Source organism: Microcaecilia unicolor, chromosome 6 (genome assembly GCF_901765095.1).
Source record: "Microcaecilia unicolor chromosome 6, aMicUni1.1, whole genome shotgun sequence".
Classification (NCBI taxonomy): Eukaryota; Metazoa; Chordata; class Amphibia; order Gymnophiona; family Siphonopidae; genus Microcaecilia; species Microcaecilia unicolor.
In genome coordinates this window covers 246,217,074-246,237,650 of record NC_044036.1, presented here as the reverse complement: position 1 = coordinate 246,237,650, position 20,577 = coordinate 246,217,074, and the positions used below count along the sequence as shown (strand labels likewise).

Sequence of the window (20,577 nt, the reverse complement as noted above, 5' to 3'; positions counted from 1 at the left end):
TCTCTCTTTCGCCTTCTCCCACAGCCCCGCCCCCCTGAGGTCGTTGCCACCGGGCCCGCGCAGCACCTCTCACCTCTGTGTGAAGGCGCTGCACGGGCAAGAAGATCTGATGGCTGCGAGTCTTCAGGACGTCTCTCCTTTCCTGACCTGGGCCCGCCCCTTCTGATGTAAGTAACCTACATAGGTTACTTACGTCAGAAGGGGCGGGCCCAAGTCAGGGAAGGAGAGACGTCTTGAAGACTCGCAGCCATCAGATGATCTTGCCCGTGCAGCGCCTTCACACAGAGGTGAGAGGCGCTGCGCGGGCCCGATAAGGTGGAGGGGGGAGCAGCGGCGATGACCTCAGGGGGCGGGGCACGGGGACGGAGCTGTGGGAGAAGGAGAAAAAGAGAGACAGGAAGGGATGGGGCCGGGGCTGCTAAACTTTTGATTTTTGTTAATACAGGGGGAAGCGGGGAGCAGCGGCAACCTCGGGGGAGGGGGGCAAGGCCGTCCATACAGGACGCTCCTGACGAGCGCCTTTGCCCCTTCCCAATCCTTTTTTATTTTTGGTTTGATTTTATATTTTAAGCAGGGGGAAGCGGGGAGCCACGTGTTTGTTTGTTTTTTTTGGTGGTGGTTTGTGTGGGTTATTTATGTTTTCAAACGTGCCAGCTTGGATTTTTATGCTGCAGGGAGAAGCGGGGAGCAGTTTCTGTATGACAGCTCAGGCCTTAACGACAGGTCTGACTTCACGTTAAATATATCGCGGTAACTGATTCGGTGCAGTCGTCGGTATGGTTAGTGCATTCTGAATTGTCCACATTACAATTGGAAGTGACTTGTTTGCATTCCGTTTTCGTTAGCTGCTAGCGTCGTCGGAAAATGGCCTTTAATGCATGCTACGGTTGAAAATTTCTTCGTTTAAAGTTTAGTGCATTTGGGTGTGAGTCGCATAACTTTGTTGGCATGACAATGTTACATTGCCACAGTAGCCTACTTGGCAATTAAAGTGGAAAAAAAGACAGAAGTACTGGGAGAGGATGAGTTGCTAGGAAGGGGTGAAGGAGTTTGGAAGTGATTTTACTGGCTTGGAGGCAGAAAGCAGCTGTAAGAGGAAGAGAACATGTACACCCTGGAGGAAAGGAGGAACAGGGGTGATATGATACAGACGTTCAAATACTTGAAAGTTATTAATCCGCAAACAAATCTTTTCCGGAGATGGGAAGGCGGTAGAATGAGAGGACATGAAATGAGATTGAAGGGGGGCAGACTCAGGAAAGATGTCAGGAAGTATTTTTTCATGGAGAGGGTGGTGGATGCTTGGAATGCCCTCCTGTGGGAGGTGGTGGAGATGAAAACGGTAACGGAATTCAAACATGCGTGGGATATGCATAAAGGAATCCTGTGCAGTAGGAATGGATCCTCAGAAGCTTAGCCGAAATTGGGTGGCGGAGCAGGTGGGGAAAGAGGGGTTGATGGTTGGGAGGCGAGGATAGTGGAGGGCAGACTTTTATACGGTCTGTGCCAGAGCCAGTGATGGGAGGCGGGACTGGTGGTTGGGAGGCAGGAAATACTGCTGGGCAGACTTGTTCGGTCTGTGCCATGAAAAAGGCAGGTACAAATCAAGGTAAGGTATACACATGAGTTTATCTTGTTGGGCAGACTAGATGGACCATGCAGGTCTTTTTCTGCCGTCATCTACTATGTTACTATGTAATCTGGCCATGCGCGGAGAGTGGAGCTGTGTGGAAAGGGTAAGGTTACTGGCAGGGGGAGAATTTTGCTGTGAAGGGAGTGCTGTAAGAGGAAGAGGCTGGATGATGGTGATGAGCTGGGAGGGGAGATGAGTAGGAAGGGGTAAGTGAATTAAAAGGGGTTACTGCCTGGGAAAGAGAGTGCTGCTGTGAAAGGCTGGGTGGTGGGGGCTGTGGGGAGATGAATAGAGAGGTCTGGGAAGAGGTAAAGGGAACAAAGAGGTTACGTGGGGAGAGAATTCTGCTATGAAGGGCTAGAAGAGGCAGAAAGTTATTTGTAAGGGGGACAGAGGCTGAAAGTGGAGCTGTGGAAAGGAATAGAGGGGGGAGGGGCATGCAGGGAATTGAAAGGAGTTATTGATTGGTAGAGATAATGTAGCTGTAAAGAGCTGGAAGTACCTGAAAGCTGTAAAGTGAAGAGAGGCCTAGTGATGGGGAACAGCGACTAGGAATATAGTTGTGTGAGTGGAGAAGAAACTGGTAGTGAGGGTGATAGGAACTCAGAGAGAGGGAGCATGGGCTGTGAAGAGAGCTGCGAGGAGGAGACATGATTTGGGAGAGAGGAAGAAGAGCATGCAGAGGGGGACAAAAGATGCAGAGGAAAGAGGAGCTGAGAGAAATTGGAGAAAAGGTTATGATAAAAGGCAGAGACATAAGTGAGAAGATTGAGAAGTGGTATGAGGGGGTGAGATGAAAAGGTAGAGAAACAAACACATGGAGTAAAGAGAAATAAAAGAAATGAGAAGACAGAAAGATAGAAGGAACATAAATGCAGAGAGAAAGCTTAAGAGAAGACCAAGAATAAGCAATGACAGGCTATATTGCCATTCTCCTTCAGCCCTATGGTCACCAGGATAAATAAGTTATTTTACAGAAGGGACGTGGAGTATTAGTATGTGATAACAAAAAGTTTTGTAATGGAGAAGACCTATAGTCGTGTCTGAAGCTGAAAGAGAAATGGAGAGAAATATCTTTTTTTTTTTTTTTTTTTTTTGTGACAAAAAGAAATCATCCTGCCTGAGTGTTGATGGTATGGATAGGCCAAGCTGGACTGGAAGGGATGTGGCTGTGGCATGGGTGGGGTGGGGTGGGCGGGGCGGGGGGAAGGAGGAAGAGAAAAATCAGGTGGATTAAATGGGTAGGGATGAGTTGGGGAGGAAAAGAGACTGATAGGACATTTAGTGCTTTCTTAGCTCTTCTTTTAATCATCTATTAATTTTATATACCAAAAAGGGACCAAAAATAATAGTATCTAAGCGGGGTACAATATAAAACTGTGGATAGCTGAGAAGAGAAAGATAAGAGACTGGAAGACAAACCAACTAAGAGATGGAAAAGCCAATCTGAAAAGGTGAGTTTTGAGTACTGTTTTAAAAGCAGTTTTAGGTGCATTGCTCTGAAGGATTTGCAAGCCCGTAAGATGGAGGTGGTGTTGAAACAGTTGCTTGAGGTGGCATCCTTTGGACTACCTGTAGCGCCTTTGTGGCCAGGGCATACTTATCATGGCATCAGAAGGCTGCTTCTTTTTACTCATTCCTGACTGAGAGGTTCCTGAGTCTTCCTATGGCCCCTGCTTGGAGGCAGGTCTGGCCTTTCTGGTGGATATGATTTATGATCTCCTTCGCACTCATGCCCGCTGCATGTTCCTCTGTCATGGCTTGATGGCAGCTGTGGTTGCAGCACTAGTCTGGTGACACTGTGTCCAAGTCCCGGTTGGTCAAGCTTCCATTTAAGGGTAGATGGTTGTTTGGGGAGGACTTGAGTAATTTGGTCAAGGAGTTAGGGGAGGCTAAACTCAAACGCCTCCCAGAGGATAAGCTGAAGGCTTCATCTCCTCCTCCTTCCTGCTCCAGGATGCTATTGGCTGGGAAAGTCTAAATATTCTCAGCACAAGTGATATCAGCTCAGTCTTCCTTTCCGTTCAGACAAAAAACCCTCTTTCCAATCTGTTCAGTCTACGTTTGTCTCTTTCTCTTTAACTTCCAATGATGGGGCTCCAGTCCATTCCCCTTCAATCATCATCAGAGGATGTCTGTTCTCATTTTACAGGCATTGGGCTAATGTCACATCAGATCAGTGGGTCCTGGAGATTATAAGAGAAGGGTACGAGCTGAAATTCTGCCTCCTGGCCACTCTGTCCTCCTTAGTGTCCCCATGTTCTGTGGGAAAGCGGGCCGCTGTTTGGGAGACAGCATGGAGGTGCTATCTTTTCTTCTGCTTAAAGAAAAAGGGCTAGGAATTTTTACTTCATAGTTCCCAAGAAGGATGGCGTCCTCGTCCAGTGCTGGACTTGAAGAGATCAATTGCTGCCTTTTGGGTGTCATGTTTCCACATGGAGATGCTTCGTTTGGTCATTGCATCCATGCGTCCAAGGGAATTCCTTACCATTCCGGACCTCAGAGGTGTACTTTCACATACTGATTTGGTCTTGGCAACAGAAGTTCTACATTTTATGGTTCTGGGCTATCATTTCCAAGTTTGGCCAATGCCCTTGGGTTGGCCATGGCTCCCAGGACCTTTTTTCTAAGGTCAGGATGGTGGTGGCTGCCTTTCTACATCATCAAGGAATCCTATCTGGATGCATCTCTGGGTTGGATTATGAACTTCTCAAAGAGCAAGCTTCACTGCTCACAACATCTGAAGTATCTGGGTACTTTTCGACACCAACTTGAGGAAGGTCTTTCTTCCAGAGTCCAAGATTCTGAAGCTCCAGTACCAGAAACATCTGCTGCTGTGACACATTCCTCAGATTTGGTACTAAACTCAGGTTCTTGGGTTGGTTGTGGCAACGCTAGAAGTGGTACCATGGCACAGGTTCATATGTGGCCTCTTTTGCAGGACCACAGTCACAATCTCCAATGGATGACTCCAACCAGACGTGATACGTCATGGTGGCTCCGGAGGTCCAACTTGGACAGAGGAGTTCCGTTAGTGGTGCCCATTTTCAAAGGTGGTTACTACAAATGCCAGCCTGTCAGGTTGAGGAGCTCACTTTTAGCATCTGGTAACTGAAGGAACTTGGACCAGAGAGAAAGCCTCATGGTCCATCAACCAGTTGGAGCTAAGGGCCATTTGTCTGGCTTTGGAGCGGTTTGTACCTTGCCTGCCAGTCAATCAGGCAGGCAGTCATCTTTAACAATGCGACAGTGGTCACCTATATGAACAGACAAGAGGGCACCCGCAGTCTGCCCTTGACTCTTGAGTCCTGCATGTTGTTCAGGTGGGCAGAGAGGTGGGTGCCCCCTTGTCTCAGCGGGCTCTCCATTGCGCACATAGTGGGGGTGCAGAACATTCAGGAGGACTTTCTCAGTTATTAGCTAGACCTGGGGGAATTGTCCCACTCTGACGTGGAGTTCCGCTGATCATGGATCGCTGGGGTCTTCCAGTTATGGACTTGATTGCCACCAAAAGTAATGCCCAAGTTTCCTCCTTTAGCCATTGGAAAGAGACAGGTTCCCAGGGAGTGGGTGGATGCAGTGATCAACCCTGTCCCAACTTGGGGCCTCCTGTATGTCTTCCCACCTTGGCCATTGGTGAGGTATCTGTTGCGGCGCATTGCCCTACATCCAGGCTTGATTCTAATGGCTGCAGATTGGGTGAGGCATCCTTGGTACGCAGATCTGATTCGTCTCCTGGTGGGGTTGCTGTCTATGGCTTCTGACCTTTGGGGATCTCCTGCATTAGGGTCTGATAGTGATGGACAAACCCTTCTACATTGGTTTTATGACCTTCCTTTTGAAAGGGTGAGTCTGAGATACAGAGGCTATTGAAAGGCAGTTTTCTCTACTCTTCTTTAATCCCGGAAGCATTCCACTTCTGCAGAATATGCTAGGGTCTGGAGAGCTTTTGAGAGCTGGTGCTCCAAGAGTGTGATCTCTTGCCTTCAGGTGGGTCTCCAAAGAGGTTTAGCTAAGTACAAGTTTCTGCCTTGGCCTGCTTCCGTGGTCACCTCTGTCTTGTTTTCCTAGCTTCTTATCTGGATATTGCTCACTCCTTGAAGGGGGTTGCTCATCTTAGTCCTCCAGCTGATTTGTCCAGATGGTATTTCAACCTGGTGGTGCATGCATGCACTTCAGAAGCCTCCCTTCTGAGCCTCTCAAGAAATCTACATTGAAGGATTTGATATTGGAGACTGTGTTTCTGGTGGCAATTTACTTCAGCTAGAAGAATTTCAAACTTTATGCTCTTACTTGGGACACATTTCTTTATTTCACGGAGGCTGGCATTTTGCTTCGGATGGTACCTTCCTTTCTTCCTAAGTTGGTCTCGTCTTTCTTTCATGTGAATCAATTGGTTGATCTGCAGGGAAGATTTGTAGAGATTTTTGTCTGTCTGTCTGAATGTCCATAGGTTGCTCTGCAGATAATTTGGAGGTTACCAACAAGTTTAAATTTTGACAAGCTCTTCGTCCTCGCTGGCCCTTCTTGTAGAGGTCTGGCAGCCTCCAAACAGATGATAGCTCATTGGCTAAGGAGGCCATAGTCTCAGTCTGTTTTGGCTGGCAGAAAGGCACTAGGAGCCTGCCATCTTTGGGCAGGACAGAGTTTGGTTTCTCATTTTGATATTTGCAGGGTGGCAACGTGGTCTTCCTGCACTCCTTTACAAGGCATTACAGAGTTGACCTTGCTGTACGCAAGGATGCCAAGTTTGGGTCCTCTGTCTTGAGAGTGGCGGTGGAGGCTGCTTTGTTACATCCCACTTCTCTGGAATAAGCTAGGATGAGAAGGAAGTAGAAGTTGTCTTATTCAATGACAATTTTTCTTTCCTTTAGTCCTTAAGACTATTCCAGTCCCACCCTTTGTGATTGTCATTTGAAGACAAGTTACCTTTTGGTACCCTGTTGGCTCCTTCTTGCTGAGTTACTTCAGGGCTGGTTTCTCTTTGGGTGCATCTACATTTAGGATGACAAATATTTTATCTCATCTACCTTCTGTTCATATATATGTCTGTTGCTGGTTATTGCAAGTACTGAATTGTGGGAGCTGGGTACAGGTCTTAGAGAACTCAGAATTGTGCTGTGCTCTATATTTCCACCTGCTAGTTGATGGACACACCTGCTTCTCTGGAATAGTCTTAAGGACTAAAGGGAAGAAAATGATCATGATTTCTCTTATAGAATCATGTTCATCGATTTTAAAGGTTTGAAATATATGCCTGTTATTTCCCTTCTCTTTCCAGCTCCTCCTGAGGGACTGCAGGAGCCACTAAACAAACCCTTCTAATGAATTGTTGCACTTTTTTTTTTTTTTTTTTTTAATTACTTATGGTCTTGAAGTACATTAAAGACTATGTGGGTACCTCAATCTTGAAGTTGTTAGGAATTTAAAGGCTCATGTTTATATTTCATGCAATTTTTTTTATATATGTTTCAGCTGAAGCGCATGAAGGAGCTGGAGCAGGAGAAGGATTTCCTGATTCAAGGGCTGGAAATGTTAGAGCAGGCTCGGGATTGGTACCACCAACAGATCCAATCTGTTCAGGAATGCCTGAAGCGCTTGGGGAAAACCCAGACCCAGAATGTAAGCCTGTGTGGTTTTCTTTGTTTTTGTTTAAGGGGAACTCCTCATGAGTGAGCTATACTGAAAACAAAGCTGAGATCTTGTGGGAAGCATAAATGTAGTAATGTGTATCAACGTATCCTGTTTCTATTATTGGAGAATAAACATATTTGGTCATCTTTGACTTGGTTTCTTTGGATCTTCCACCTTTCTTTTTTCACCTGGTGTTTCCTGTGGAAAAGTTGGGTCTTTCCCTGGTTGTTTCCATAATATGTCCAGTTCTTTTATCTGTAGGGATGACTGTATAATCAACCATCTTGCAGTACTTCCAGATGCTCTTTTTGTTTTGGGATGTTGCTGTGTGCTGTAATACCAAAGTTTCCACATGTATATGTTGACAGAACCCCTTGTATAAAGCAAAGCTTGCTGCTTAAGTGATTGTACAGTAAATGTGTTAATAACATTGCATTTTCTGCAGGTGAGCTTTTTTTTTTTTTTTAAGATAATGGACAACTTTAGTCCAGTAAACTTATAGATGTGGGAGGTTCATTCTTATGTGGTCTCAAAAATTAATAGGGGAACCAAACAACGGAGGTGGCCAAAAAGGTGAAACCATAGGTCCAAGTGTAAAATCTTTAATTGATCCAACACGTCTGTGTTTCGCATCTGTTTTAGGTACTTCTGCTGTTCAATTCCTCTTGCATATTTTGTGAGGCTCTCAAAAGCTAATATATGATTCTCTTCAGGCAGTTATCAAGGATGGTGCAAGGGTGTTAAGCACCTTTATGAAAAACCTTCAGCCTTGCCACTGGCACCTCTCCTCCTTACAATTAACTTGGTATTTTCAAGCTTCTATTGATGGTTTTCCTTCATATTCATGACCCATCTCTGAGTTGACATGACCAGCATTGGGAGTAGTAATCTCTCATTTTCATTATGGTGTTACCAAATTTAACCTAACTTGTTAGCATATCCATTATCTTTCATCATCCTGTCCAGGTGAATGGTAGTATACCCACACTACTATAGCCATCATGCATGGAACTCTTTCCAGCAGGATTTTGACCCTATACCCTCAACATATAGCACCACCCCTCCACCAGTTTGATCCTATCATTTTGATGTATTTCTATATGCTGGTATCAGTGTCCTATTGGCTGTACTCTTTACACTAGGTCTAAGATGCTTGTATCTACATCTTAATTTCATGCCATACTAGAAAAAGCACAAGTAAAAGTTACAGAATTCCACAATGCACATCCCTTTGTGAAATAAAGAGACTGGGGAAAGGTTGGAGGGGAACTGCCACTAGACAGTCATTTCAGGCCTCCCCTCTCAAAAAAAAAAATTGTTCTTTGGTGGCTTGTAAGAACAAAAGAATCCCATTGTCTCCTCAAAGGAAGACTGCAGTTATACAAACATCTGTCTTAATATCTTCTGCTTACTGAGCCCCATTGTCGTCATGTGGCATTCACACTTGGCTCACTACTCCTAGCCTTTTTAGCCTCAAGGGGGGAGAAGATTCCAGCCCCACTGGCACTAATAGGCCACAGTCCCTTTTAAGGACAAGGAGAAGAGATGATTTGCTTTTTTTTTTTTTTTTTAACATCTACCCTGGATGGAAATATGCTGCAGCCTGGATAGACATCTTGGATAATAACCTGAAAATCAAGAATGTCTGGTAGCCCTGCATAACATGAAGGGGGCTATTTTCAAAGGGATTTCTGATGGTAAATGAGTTTTCTTGTGAAGAATAAAAACTTGAAAACTGCATGCACTTTATTCTATGTGGGGAAAAATGGTGAATCTTTGGGAGCAGGCTTGGCAGAGTACATTTTGATATGCCCATGCCTGTTCTTTGAGTATTTTGAACCTGCAAAGTACTTGGGGCAAAGAATCCCTGCAGCACCAATCCACCAGGATTTTCAACAGGATACCGCAGAGGAAATGTTTCCTCTGAAAACCAGCTCAGTCTTGCGGGTACAATGCACAGTGGACTTGCAAGTACCACAGGCTACGAAAAGTGCCCTCCAAGTAGAGTAGATAGTGTATGCTAAATGTAACTCTCTCCTGATTTTCTGCCTGGTTTGGGTATTGCATATTCTCCAGGACTCTTATGAAGACCTAGAAATGCTGGTTGTAAATTAGAGTATATAATTTTCCTTGTTTGCTGGAGAGCAGGTTCTTTTAGTTCTTGTCCCTTGTAATTCTCTTGCATTTTAATGAAAACATTACCCTCTCTGGTAGGATCTAATACTTAATCTATTTTTCCTTCTCCCACACCCCAGCAGGAGTTCCTTGTTGAAGGGAGCCAGGACCATCTGAGTTATCTTCTGCCAAAGTTGCAGGAAGTGAACCACTGCCTCGGTGACCTAATTTCCTCTTCTGGCAAGGTGAGAACAGTCCTTTATCATGTAGGTAGTGTGTATGGGTTTCTTTTCTCTGTTGATCCTCATTCTGGCTGGCATGAGGGCCAGCTTAACCATTAGGCATACATAACAATTTCCTAGGGTAGCTAAAATCAGCTTGTCAAAGAAAAACAAAAGATCTTGACAGCCACAAACTGAAAAATTCATTAGCATCGGCTCTTATCCACAGGGAGGGTGGAGAATTTTCAGTAGGTCATTTTACCTGGGTAAATGTATGTTGTAAATTCACTTACATTTATGCATTATGAGGGCAAAGTTTAAGGATTTTTTACATAGTTGCTTTAGGAGTGATATTGAGGTGATATGCACCAAGTCCAATTATCAAGATGTTGGAGTAGTGCCTAAAATCCTGAAATTTAATTGAAGGAGGCTGAAAGTTTACCTGGGGTATTTTTAATACAGTTATACTGGTCGTGGTTGGCATGATTAACTCAAGGCATTATGAATTTAGTTTTTATTCCACTAACTTTGTAGACAGAGATGCTATATGTGGGTGTTTTTTTTTTCTAAATTATGTAGATTGAATTGTAGGATTATGATTGCTAGACCTCTCACACTTTTGCTAGGTTTTAGATGTATGTTTGAGGGTTTTAAATCTTGCCTTGGGGCATCATTAGTAGCTGTGTGTAAAGTAAAATCTAATCAACAGTTTGTAGGTTGATTCTGTAACTATATGTGGCTATTGCCTTTTTTGCAACACCAGTAATTAAAGGACTATAGTCCATTGTAGACATTTTACTGTTACTTATGTGCAGCTCTGTATGGAAACACAAGGAACAAGACTGTCTTTCTGTGGAGCTTATGTTCTAGGCAGGAGACAGAAAATTAAAAACTTTTGGGCTAAAAATCAAAAAGGATTAACCTGTATGGTGGCTCAGAAGGTGTAAGTGCCACATGGAGGATTCATCTGGGGACCTTCCATGTCTGGTTGCTCTCTTCATCTCGCATGGTGCTGGGGATGTTATGGGGGCAGTGTTCAAAATCTCCATGCGGGGCAAAGTTTGTTGTTGCTTAATGGTGAGGTTTGGGGTTTACAATGGCAATGTAATGGAAGGAATAGTGGTGCATAGTCCCTAATCAAGGGCTTGTTGCAATAGCTGAGCTAGGGTTGATATATCCTCCTGTAAGGATCCTGCAAGTACTTCTGACTTGGGATTCTTGGAAACAAGATTTGGGCCTGCGGGAAGGGTTAGATGCAGCTTCACCCCCCACCTTGAGTGATGAGACCTGAAATGTGTGGTAGTTGGACAGGCACTGCAAGAATAGGAGCCCTTTATGTCATTGCCCGTGTGATGCCTTCTACAGTGTCTTGGATGTGTATTGAGGATCCCTTTGCCCCCATGTCCCAATAGTATGTCCCCCTCTTAAAGAAACCATCTTTGAATCCGCAAGTTCCTGCGCATTACCCTCTTGTATCCAATCTGTATTTCAAGTTTTGGAAAATATTGTGTTGTGGTCAACTAACTACATTTTAGTAGTAAAACCCTTGCTCTCTACACTGGACAATCCGATTTAGGCCACACTATAGTACTGAGACAGTTTTAACAGCTGTCTTAAACGAGATTTACTCCCACCTTAACAGACACAAGACTGTACTTGCAATATCCCTTGATCTCTCAGCTGTGTTTGATTTGATTGACCATAATCTTCTATTGGCACACTTATCCTCTTTAGGATACTGTCCTGGCATGGTTTACTTCTTTTCTTTCTGCTACAGCCTTTCCATGACTTGCGGTGTGCCACAAGGATCAGTCCTGTCGCCTGTTTTTTAACCTTTTTCTGAGCCCCCCCCCCCCCCCCCCCCCGCTTTACTGATCCAGTCAACTGGAGTGTTTTTGTTTTTTGTTTTCCATTTCTGTGCTGCTGATTTTCTTCTGACCCTGATTCTCTGTCCTGTCTAAGATTGTGTAGCTCTTGTTTCAAATTGGTTAACCACCCACATTTTTTCTAACAAAAAAAACAGTGGCTTGTTGGTTCACTGGTGGTCTTTCCACACCTACTATTTCTCTGAATCTCTTTGGAACTCTTACCCAGTGGAGTCACTTCACTATTTGGGCATTATTCTTTATTCCGATCTTACTACTTCTGCCCAAACTTCTAGCCTGATAGTTTGATCAAGACACATTTCACTCTCTTGTGTTGTCTTTACTGATAACTAGACTTGATTACTGTAACATTGTCTATTTAGGATGCCCTCATTCAAATCTGAAGAAGCATTAATCGATACAAAGCACGGCTGTTGAACTCAACTGTTATGCACGAAAGTTTTGATCATGTTTCTCCCTTGTTTCAAAAGCTTCATTGGTGTCAAATAGAAAAATGCATTTCATTCAAACTTCTGATGCTCGTTTTTAAGGCTCATAGAATTGATCTTCCTGACTATCTCTCTGCTCTCGCAATCCCCTATTCCCCAGCTCACCTTCTCCTCTCTATAAATGATCATCGTTTTGTTATTTATCCTGAAGAAGCTCAATTAGAATCCACTCACCACCGCGCTTTCTTTTTTGCCTCTTCTGCCCAATGGAACTCCCTGCCGTTGCTTATACATTCTAAACTTTCCTTTTAAGAACTTTAAAAATGCTTGAAAATCTGGTTTTTCGAACAGGCTTTCAATTAATCACATAAGAGAGCTGGGTTATATTGCACAGGTAAATCCTCCCCGTTCCCCTTTATTTACCCTTCACCTATGATTGTGATACTGTTTCTCCTATCAAATATTGTAGTTCTTTTCTGAATTTTTCTGTTTTTAGCCTTCAAGCTAGCTTGGGTGGTATAGTAAGTGCAAATAGTTTTTTTTTAATCTTAAAGGCATCTGGTGTGTGATTGGGGACAGATGTTGGGGAGCAGAAGAGGGTATTGGCCTGTTGGCAAAGAAGTCCTATGGAAGGTGGCCCCCATCATTGAGACAACTCTGTGGTTGTGATGTGGTGAGACAGCTCATGGGTTGTAGGTGAAGAGATCTGTGGATGGTGTATCCCACCAAAGAAAGGATTCCATGGCTGTGTTGGTATTGAGACCAAATGCAGGGGTTTAGTTCACAGCTGCAGATGTCTGGAAGTGTGTTGTGAGTTCTTAGGAGGCATGAAAGAGGCATTTTATGGAATTAATCTTCAAGTATACCTGTGGAGAGGGAACCTATGCTGCCTTGCTTGTTATAAAATATGGTGACCTGTCTCTGGAACAGACTGTATTTGCCAGCAAAATAAGTCTTGGGGCAGGGGGCGTGATCCTCCAATGTTTAACTCCTGCTTTCGGAGCAGGATGCCTATCCTTACACTGATCTATATAGCCTACTGAGAGTTAGCTGGAATGGGTTGCCTATGGCAAGGTTGTCCCAGTTCAACCACTAGCTAAGCGCATTGAGGGCCAAAAGTCAGATTAGAGCCTTGTGGGGCAGTGGCTGTTTGTTGTTTCATGTTGCTTGTGTGGATTATTTATGCAATTTTATAATACATAACATTTGTTCTAGAAATACAGACAGCAAAACATACCGTGTTTCCCCGAAAATAAGACACTGTCTTATATTAATTTTTGTTGGATTATTTGTAGTAAATAATTAGCAGATTTTAGTACACACAGCTTCAGCTTTAGAAATGTTAATTTCTTTCTTCATCTCTCTCTCATTCACCCCCTGAATAATTCACTGCTGAGTCACTTTAAAGTTGAAGTAACAAAACATCTGTTTACTCACAGTTTGTAGTTAGATTATAATCAGACAGGCTTATATTTACATATTACTATACATTTGTCTTATCAGCTCCTTCCATGTGCTTAGATGGTAATGGATGCTCACACCACCATAGATCCTCTCAGGTTAGGAGAGATCATGAGCTCCATGTGCTCCATGTGCTGCATCTGCTGTGTCTAATCCCCACAGGAAGTTGCATAGCTGTGTGACCTCTCTAAGTAATTCACATCAGAGGTCACAGAGTAATCACAGAGAAATAATAGGTGACAGGCAATGCATGTAAAATACAATTACATTCCAACAAACCCCTTCTCATGCATAACTGTCATGCAATTATTTATTCATACAAAGTCCAAGCTTTATACGCAGATTCACAAAATGTTCTCTGGGTAACGGTTTGGTCATGATGTCAGCTGTCATCTCACTGGTGTGACAATAGTGTAGACTGATGACCCCTTCTTTCGCCAACTCTCGCACGTTGTGGTATTTCGTTGCGATGTGCTTGGTGCGTGACTGAACCTTGTCATTCTGTGACAGTCGGATGCAGCTCTGATTATCTTCCATTATCTGGATTGGTCTCTTTTCAGCTATTCCAAAATCCAGCAAAAGTTTTTCAATCCACATCAGTTCTCTGCACGCTTCCGATACGGCCACATATTCAGCTTCTGTAGAAGACAAACTCACAATACTTTGTTTATGACTGGCCCATGAAATTTGTACATTTCCATACATAAACACATATCCACTTGTGGATTTATAATCAGAATGATCCCCTGCCCAATCTGAATCACAGTAACATATTAGTTTTGGATTACTATTGGCTGAAATCTTTAATTTACAATCAATGGTACCCTTTAAATACCTTACCATCCTTTTAACTGCAGTCCAATCTGATTTGGTAGGTGAGCTGACCCTTCTGCTCAAAATTCCTACTGCATTTGCTATATCAGCCCTGTATGTGGTAGTTAGATATAAAAGCTTACCTATGGCTGATCTATATTGGATGTTATCTGGTAAAGGTTCTCTTACTGTTTCATCCTTCAGAAAATCAGTGATCATGGGAGTGCTTACAACTTGGGCATCTTGCATACCTAAACTTTCAATAAGCTCATTTATTTTCTGCTTCTGGCTTAGAAGATAAGAACCATCATTTTGTTTCTCAATTTCTATACCAAGATAGTATGACACATTACCCAGTTCTTTTATCTCAACATTGAGGTTTAAACACTTTACAATGTCCTTGTACTCTTGCTCACTTTCGCTTGCAATGAGCAGATCATCAACAAAAGCTAAAATGTATGCATATTGTCCATTTGTGCACCTAGTGTACAAACATTTATCTGCTTCACCTTGCTTAAATCCTAAACTTGTCAATATTTCATGCAATTTTTCATTCCAACATTTTGCACTTTGCTTTAATCCATAAAGACCTTTGTTTAATTTACACACTAGCTGTCTTTGTTTTGTATTTATGAAACCTGTTGGCTGTTCCATGTACAAGTCTTCAGTTATATCTCCGTGAAGAAATGCTGTTTTCACATCAATGTGGTTGACTTGCATGCCTTTTGAGACTGCAATGCTCAGAAGTGTTCTGATTGTCGTGTGTTTCACTACAGGTGCAAACACTTCATCAAAATCTTCTCCATATTTTTGAAGATATCCCTTTGCGACTAATCTGGCTTTATACCTTTCCACTTTTCCTTGTGCATTCCTTTTTAACTTGAATACCCATTTGCATCCTATAGCTTTCTTGCCAGGAGGTAATTTTGTAAGAATCCAAGTATTATTTTTATCCAATGCATCAATTTCTTCTTGTGCAGCTTTATGCCATTCAGCAGCTTCTTCTGCTGGCATTTTCTCAATCTCATCCCATGTTAAGGGCTCTTGAGCTTCTGCTGACTTTGTTAGGTAAGACAGTCTTGGGGGTGGAACACCTTTGTTTTCCCTGGATGAGCGTCTGACAACAGGTTGGTCTGACCTTTCCGCATCCTCTAAATCTGAGAGTTCTTCTCCAATTGATTCCCCTTCTCCAACTGTACTGTCTTCTGCGATGATCCTTTCTATGTCTGCTTCCTCTGCCTGTTCCTCGTTAGATACAGGTGAGTTGCTTTCAGACATCTGCCTTGGTATGGCATTTATATACACTGGCATGTCTATTATGGTTCTAGTTTCATATTCTGGATGATAAGGCTCATCTGGGATAATCCAGCCTTTATCAACCCTTTTGTTTTCATCAAAATATGTAACATGTCTTATGCCAACAATGCCAGTTTTCAGATTCAAAATTCTATATCCTTTGTGTCCTGGAGCATAGCCAACTAAAATGCCCCTTTCTGTTGTGGAATCCAGCTTATGCCTTCTTTGCTTTGGTACATGAGCATATGCTGTACTTCCAAATGTTCTTATGTGTGACAGGTTTGGCTTCCTACCCTGCCATGTCTCATGTGGTGTGCGCTCAGCGCCTTTAGTTGGCATTCTGTTTTGTAGGTACACTGCTGTGAGAATGGCTTCCCCCCATAGTCTTTTAGGGAGATTGCTATCTGACAGCATACATCTGGTCATTTCCACAAGTGACCTAAATTTTCTCTCTGCAACAGAATTTTGCTCTGGTGTATAAGCTACTGTTGTGATATGCTGAATGCCTTCTTGTTCTAGAAATGTGCGCATGCTTTGTGAAGTGAACTCACCACCATTGTCGGTCTGAAGAACCTTTGGTTTTCTTTCAAATTTATTGCTCACCATGGCTACGTATTTCTTCAGCATGTCTGTGACTTGACTTTTCTCTTTCAGCAAATAGGCCACACAATATCTAGAGAAATCATCCAAGAATATTAGCACAAATCTGTTATTTCCCAATGATGGGATATTAAACGGTCCACATAAGTCACTGTGTATTAAGTCCAGCACTTTATTACTCCTATTTCCTGTGTATGCAGGAAATGAGGGTCTTACACCTTTTTGAGTAACACAGTCTATGCATTTCTCCATTTTACCAGCATCTGCACTTATCTGAATGCCGGTGGCCAGTTGCTTACTGTAAAGATCCTGGATCACCTTACAATCACGATGTCCCAGGCGGCGATGCCAGATTTCCAGACTACATTTACCATCATTCTTCCTTACTTGCGCCATATGTGAGGCTTCACCTGAAATGCTCAGTTTATAAACATCATTATGCATAAAAGCTTCAGCATACACTTCATCATTTTTAGAGATTGTGCACTTACTGTTTTCAAAATGAATCGCAAATCCCTTCTTATCTAATGTAGATACACTAAGCATATTGCAAACTGCTTGGGGAATATACAAGACATCACTTACAGGAATTTCTTTAACTTCATTAGACACTTTGCATTTTAAGAATCCAATACCTTTTGCTTGGATCTTAGCAGTCCCTGCGTTTGCAGTTTTAAGAATACCTTCCTCTGGACACATTTCCTGAAAGAAATCCTTACAATTGGTTAAATGGCATGTGCTCCCCGAATCCAAAATCCAAGTACTTTCATTTGAATTATTATTTACCATAGTCAAAGATTTTTCTGCCATTAGAAAGCCCTTGTGTTTATCTTTGTCCTTCATACATTTCCTGGTTTGAAAATTCTTTAGTTCCATTGGCTTAGGTGAGCTAGAGGGAGTGTTTTGTGTTTCCTTACACCATTTAGATACATGTCCCTCCTTTCCACATGAGTAGCAAATCAGCTTGCCCTTGGGTGGAGTTTTCCCATAGCTCCGCCTTCCTCTGTTCTTTGCCAAGAAATTTGTTTCATTTCTCTCTGACTTGCTTTGAGAACACATCTCCTCAGAATCATTTATTATGCATTCCTGCCTTAGTTTTGATGTTGTCTGTTCAAAAGATTGCCCTTCAATGGCCTCATTTACAGACCTAAAAACATCAAACTTCTTTGATAGTGAGGTAAAAAGAAATGCTCTTTTCAATGCATCACACATGGGAATTCCAGAAAGTTCTAACTTTTGAAATGAAGACATAAGATGCATAATGTGATCATTACATTTACTTTTATCCCTTAATTTGGTTTCATTCAACTCTGCTAGCCAAATTGGTTGCTGCTTTGCATATGTAGTTGCATACATAGTTCTCAGTTTATATAAAATGTCCTTTGGTGTATCTTTTCCCTCCACTAATATGGCTTGTTTCTCTGAGAGAGCTTCCAAAAGCATGCACTTCACATAATAGTTTGCATTGTCCCATTCAGCCATATTTTCAGCTGTTCTGTCTTGGTCTAAGCATATATGTAATCTTTTTGCTCGAAGGAGACATATGAATCTTAGTTCCCACTGCTGATAATTAAACTCAGTTAATCTAGGCACCTTGAGAGAGTAGAACAATGGTGAATTTCTTCCCTCAGCCATTTTCTTAGCCTTCTGTCTGCTGTGTGGGGGGAGAGAGAGACAGACTGAATCTTTCCTTTAAAACTTAAGAGAAAAATGTGGCCTTTTTTTCTGCCTGGTAATATTTCTCTTCTTTTTCAATTCCTGAGCCCTGGGCCCATAACCCTTTTGTTGGATTATTTGTAGTAAATAATTAGCAGATTTTAGTACACACAGCTTCAGCTTTAGAAATGTTAATTTCTTTCTTCATCTCTCTCTCATTCACCCCCTGAATAATTCACTGCTGAGTCACTTTAAAGTTGAAGTAACAAAACATCTGTTTACTCACAGTTTGTAGTTAGATTATAATCAGACAGGCTTATATTTACATATTACTATACATTTGTCTTATCAGCTCCTTCCATGTGCTTAGATGGTAATGGATGCTCACACCACCATAGATCCTCTCAGGTTAGGAGAGATCATGTGCTCCATGTGCTGCATCTGCTGTGTCTAATCCCCACAGGAAGTTGCATAGCTGTGTGACCTCTCTAAGTAATTCACATCAGAGGTCACAGAGTAATCACAGAGAAATAATAGGTGACAGGCAATGCATGTAAAATACAATTACATTCCAACAATTTTTGCCCCCAAAAATGCGCTAGGTCTTATTTTCAGGGGCTGTCTTATTTTTCGGGGAAACATCGGGGTTGGCCTGCCCGCCCTCCGTCGCTCCCGGAACTAACCTTTAACGCCTCCTTTCACCTTCGCAGCAGCAGGGCAGGCCACTCCTTCCTTCCGTGTCCCGCCCTCGCCTGACGTAACATCCTCGAGGGCGGGGCACGGAAGGAAGGAGAGGTCTGCCCTGCTGTTGCTTGCTGCGAAGGTGAAAGGAGGTGTTTAAGGTTAGTTCCGGGAGCGACGGAGGGTGGGTGGAGGGGGGGCCCGGCGACCTTGGGTGGGGGGGTGGCCCGGGGACGGCCTTGTCCGGCTCTCGGCAGCCCTGCTTTCAAACAAAAATTTGCTAGGTCTTACTTTTGGGGGAGGCCTTATATCTACCAATTCAGGAAAACCTCTACTAGGTCTTATTTTCGGGGGATGTCTTACTTTCGGGGAAACAGGGTAGCAAAAAGCATTAGGAAATTGGAAACAAGTAATTACATACTCTGTCCTCCTTAGACCACAAAAATGCGGGAGAGAAGGCATTTAAGGGGACATGAAAAACACTAACATACAAAGCCACAAACATAATATACTTTAACCAAATTTACAGGATCTTTTTCATATCGATGAAAGCCTTGTTGCTCTGGGACAAAGAAAATGTGCTTAGTCACACTCAACCTGACCAAACATTTACATGGGTATGCAAAAAGGAATATTTTCCAAGATTCTTGTTTTGTTGTTGTAATGCCAAAAACGCCTTTCTTCCCTGGTAACGTCTGAATAATCCAGACTTTTTGTCCATAAAATAATGCTTTAGAATTCCTACAATTTTATTTATTTAGATTTTGCTCATGCCTTTTTCAGTAGTAGCTCAAGGTGAGTTACATTCAGTTACACTGGATTTTTCTGTGTCCCAGGAGGGCTCACAATTTAAGTCCGTACCTGGGCAAGTCACTTAACCCTCCGTTGCCTCAAAATCACAAGGAGCAGCAGTGGGATTTGAACCGGCCACCTCTGGATTGCAAGACCGGTGCTCTAACCACTAGGCCACTCCTCCACACAATAAAGTTTTCATTACCAGATTTAAGTCCTGTTCAAAAACAGAAGCGTAGCACGCTGAGGTACTTGTTGTTGAATCTTCCAAAATTGCAGAAATATTATTTAAATCCATTTGAGCATGTTGAACTGTAACCACACTTTGAGTCTTTTGAAGCAACACGTAAATACATTTTTATTCAAAGGTAGAATAGAAGATTGAGGAATTTCCAAAAGGTATTTTTAAAATAAATCCAAGGTTGGCATAGGAGGACTAATATTTTCAATTCAAATTTTCTGTGAGCCAAAAGTTTTTTGTGATAACAGATCTGTTGAATCTGGCCTGAGTGGTCCTTTTTTTTTAATTCCCTCAACAGTATTAATTAAGGTATCATTTAGAAACAGCACTTTCCTTGTCATCAAGCAGATGCAGCCATTACATATGGGTTGTGTCCATCAACCAGCAGAGGGAGATAGCACACTTTTTTTCAGTGCCTCATACCAGCTTGCTCCACTGCCTCTCTTCAGTATTCTCTATCTCCCCTAGCAGAGTGGCTACAGCTTCTTCGAGCTCCCATCTAAAATCTGCCTGGAGGTTGCTCCTGTGCTTTTGCCAGTTGTTAGCAGGGGTGTTGGAGGCTATAGCAGCTTCACTTTAAAGGCACATAGGTTCGCCCTTTCCCTGCCTTTCCCACTCACCTGAGCCTCCAGAGTTCTATTTACCTCTGCTTTCCTCACAGCGTTAAAAAAAAAAAAAAAAAAAAAAAAAAAGGAACAGAGGTTTTTCCTTGCCTTTTTCTGTGGGACCGGAGCTGTGATACTCGGTCCAGTGAGGTAAGAGTGTGTTCTGACTCCTCCGGGTGGGCCCGCGATCGGGGCGATTTTGGTGCGAACCGCCATTTTGAATTTTATCGCTGTTTTCAGCGATGGCTGCGGAGACAGTAAAGCGCTGTTCCAAGTGTGGCAAGCGCAAATCAGCAGCGGGGCTCTGTAAATCGTGCTGTACAGACGTTAGAACCGGCCCGAGCATGGCGAGCGATGATTCTTCGCGCTCTGAGCTGGCAGTGGGCGCCATTTTGAATTTACCACATGGCGCGACCTCCGCTGAGACGGAGAGTCCTGAGCCCGGGGGGAGGCCTCGGAGTGAGGCTGATATGGGAGCTACTAGCCCCGGCAGAGATCCGGGTGCCCAGGGTGAG

General features: G+C 43.1%; 1 protein-coding gene across 1 annotated transcript in view; it reads left to right on the top strand.

The window, feature by feature from the left end:
* SAPCD2 (suppressor APC domain containing 2) overlaps nucleotides 1-20,577 on the top strand; it is a 105,501-nt gene that overhangs the window by 24,304 nt on the left and 60,620 nt on the right. Inside the window, 2 exon segments of the mRNA XM_030206817.1 lie at nucleotides 7,109-7,255; nucleotides 9,523-9,627. Coding sequence (XP_030062677.1) covers nucleotides 7,109-7,255; nucleotides 9,523-9,627 — 252 coding nt within the window.